Source organism: Anneissia japonica, unplaced genomic scaffold, assembly GCF_011630105.1.
Source record: "Anneissia japonica isolate Jap-2015-1 unplaced genomic scaffold, ASM1163010v1 scaffold287917_len653891_cov171, whole genome shotgun sequence".
Classification (NCBI taxonomy): Eukaryota; Metazoa; Echinodermata; class Crinoidea; order Comatulida; family Comatulidae; genus Anneissia; species Anneissia japonica.
The window spans coordinates 204,493-207,161 of NW_022747660.1; the positions used below are offsets into that span (position 1 = coordinate 204,493).

The following is a 2,669-nucleotide window of genomic DNA, read 5'->3' on the forward strand; positions in this document are numbered from 1 at the left end:
ATTGTAACATACCTCTAAATATCAGACCTACAAATTATCGCTAAAATGTTACATTTTGTGATTATATTGAGGTGATTCCTTGTGAAAATCCAAAGAAACGTCCAAAGAAACACGATCGAAACCATACCTTAATTATAAGTATCATATAAAAATATTAACTTCCAACGAGAAACAAACTGAAAACCGGTACATATATTTTATTTGAAAATATATATACAAATTCTTAAAATGATGACCAGATAATATAAGGGCCAATGCAAAATAATACTGGAATGGTTATTTCAGTTGTCCGTGAACTGCAGATACTATTTTGTCATTCACATCGTTAATTGTAAGTAACTCAAATAAACAAATTAAGCGATTCATATATGAAATTCAATTTTCTCTTTAGCTCATGACAAGGAATACATCTTTTAAAAAAGTTTGAGCAGATAACACTGATTATGTTGACAAGATTTTCCAGTGTTAGTGAGAAATTTTATATCTTGATAGGTTTTTTATCTGTCTCTTATACACATCTAGATGTGTATAAGAGACAGGGCAACCCCCTAATTTAAAGTCCAATTTAACCTCATCTAAACTCCCCTCCACTAAAACCGATACATGGCAACACACAATGTAACAACTCTAAATGCCAATTATGCGACATCATCAATACTGACAGCTCATTCACTCCACCAGGGACACAAATAACAATCCGGCCACCAGTACTGAATTGTAATTCGCCCAATATTATATACCTCATATACTGCAACAAATGCAACAGGGGAAACTATGTTCGCGAAACTGGTCTCACTTTCAGATCTAGAATGAACAACCACAAATCATCTATAAGACACAGACTCAACTGCCCAGTAAGTGCACATTTTAATTCACCTAATCACACCATAAATGACTTTAAAGGCTATAATAATAGGTTGCAATTTTAAATCCACACAAGAACGACGTAACGCAGAAATGAAATGGATAATCCGGTTAAAATCTCACATTAAGGGACTAAATAAGGACTTAGGCTCTATATGTGATTATGCCTTCATACGCAATAATTCACTATGAATACAGTATCTAACAATATATGCTATATATTATTTCTACTTATGTACATTTTATTATATTCATTGATTTCCGAACTGTATTTAATAGTCATCATATCATGCGTTATATTATATTATTTAAACTCATACATATACCTTTACATCTCTACAATTTATTTTCTATTCCACAATTGTTTTAATTACATAGGACCATATATTAATCTTACTATGTTTTATTTCCTTTTACTGTTTACTGTAGTTAAAAATGTCTTAGCATTAAGCTGTTTCAATGGCACCGTCAATAAACTATCGCTTACATAATCATTGTACAATATTGTATTTAAATTTTAATATTGATTTGACATTTTGAGGGTTAAATTTAATTTGTAGAAGCCAGTAATTTGTTACTGTTCCTATTTGGTTCACTCAATGAAACAAAAATACCGCTTTACTTACCAAAACTCATTGGCATAATGCCGCCTAAAATGAGATACCATAGAAGATTGAAAAACAGGCGGATGAAGAGTATAGTTCCTTTCACCACCTTATATTTGTGTTTAATTTCGGTCAACGTTTCACGAACTTCTTGAACTGTATCGTCAATTTTTCTAATCAACTAAATGAAAAATAAACAACAACAACAACAAACATAAGAAGGGCTATTGATCAGTATAAAAAAAATGTTTAAGCTTAATAATGCATGTACAATGTAAGGACAATATTGAATCTTATGATACTTATTTAAATCGGTCGTTAGGGCAGGCGGTGTAATATGCTGTTTGTATAAGCGAAAATTCCTGGGAGCGTTCAAACACTCACGTCAAAATGTGAACGCCTAAAAGTCTGGTTGTACTAAGTGCATATATTAAGGAATATTCTCAGAAAGATGGCTGCACATTGTGCACGATTGTCCATAAATCAAATGCGGACCAGGAAGCAAAAACGTCTAAAATTATTTAAGTATCTGGTTCATATTGGCGATTTTATTGAGTCTTATAACATTTGCATTAAAATTTAATTGAATTAGTCGAGTTTGTAGAAGTATATACAGTATTTGTCATTTTATTATCGTAACCTCAAATTTATATTTTTCAACCATTGACTTCATAACATCTTGTAATTTATTAGATGGAGTGTTGTGTAAGTCCACAGTTGCTTCAAAATCCTGGATGGTCATATTCATAATTTTAACAAGAAATGCTTTAACTCCATGCTCTGAAAAATATAATATTATCAATTAAAAGTACACGCAAATATAAAAACAGAAGAAGGTTTAGAGGAAGTTTAAAAAACAGAACAAGCTACAGAAATGACATTGTCACTAGTTTTGCTGTATAAACTTTTTATAATTAATTTGATAAAAAAGGAAATATCTAATATACAACATAGAAACATATAAAAAAAATGTATAAAACACACCTGTCAAGCCTCCTCCAACTGCTCGCAGGTCACCATTTATACTACGAGGAAGAATACTAGTGTCTGGGACAATGGCAGCGAACATTTCTGAAACAGAACATTTTAAATTGCTTGTTTATTTATTATTCTATAATGTCTTATTATCGCCATATCGTCTTTTAATAATTTCAGAATTTCAAAATGGATATATATATATATATATATACATACATATAC

General features: G+C 30.7%; 1 protein-coding gene across 1 annotated transcript in view; it reads right to left on the reverse strand.

The window, feature by feature from the left end:
• Positions 1-1,482: 1,482 nt before the first annotated feature.
• The window catches only part of LOC117120523, a 30,334-nt gene continuing 29,147 nt past the window's right edge, over positions 1,483-2,669 (reverse strand). Inside the window, exons 35-37 of the mRNA XM_033265536.1 lie at positions 2,454-2,540; positions 2,110-2,249; positions 1,483-1,650 (exon numbers count right to left, since the gene is read on the reverse strand). Of these exons, the coding sequence (XP_033121427.1) occupies positions 1,483-1,650; positions 2,110-2,249; positions 2,454-2,540 (395 nt within the window). The remainder of the gene's footprint in view (positions 1,651-2,109; positions 2,250-2,453; positions 2,541-2,669) is intronic.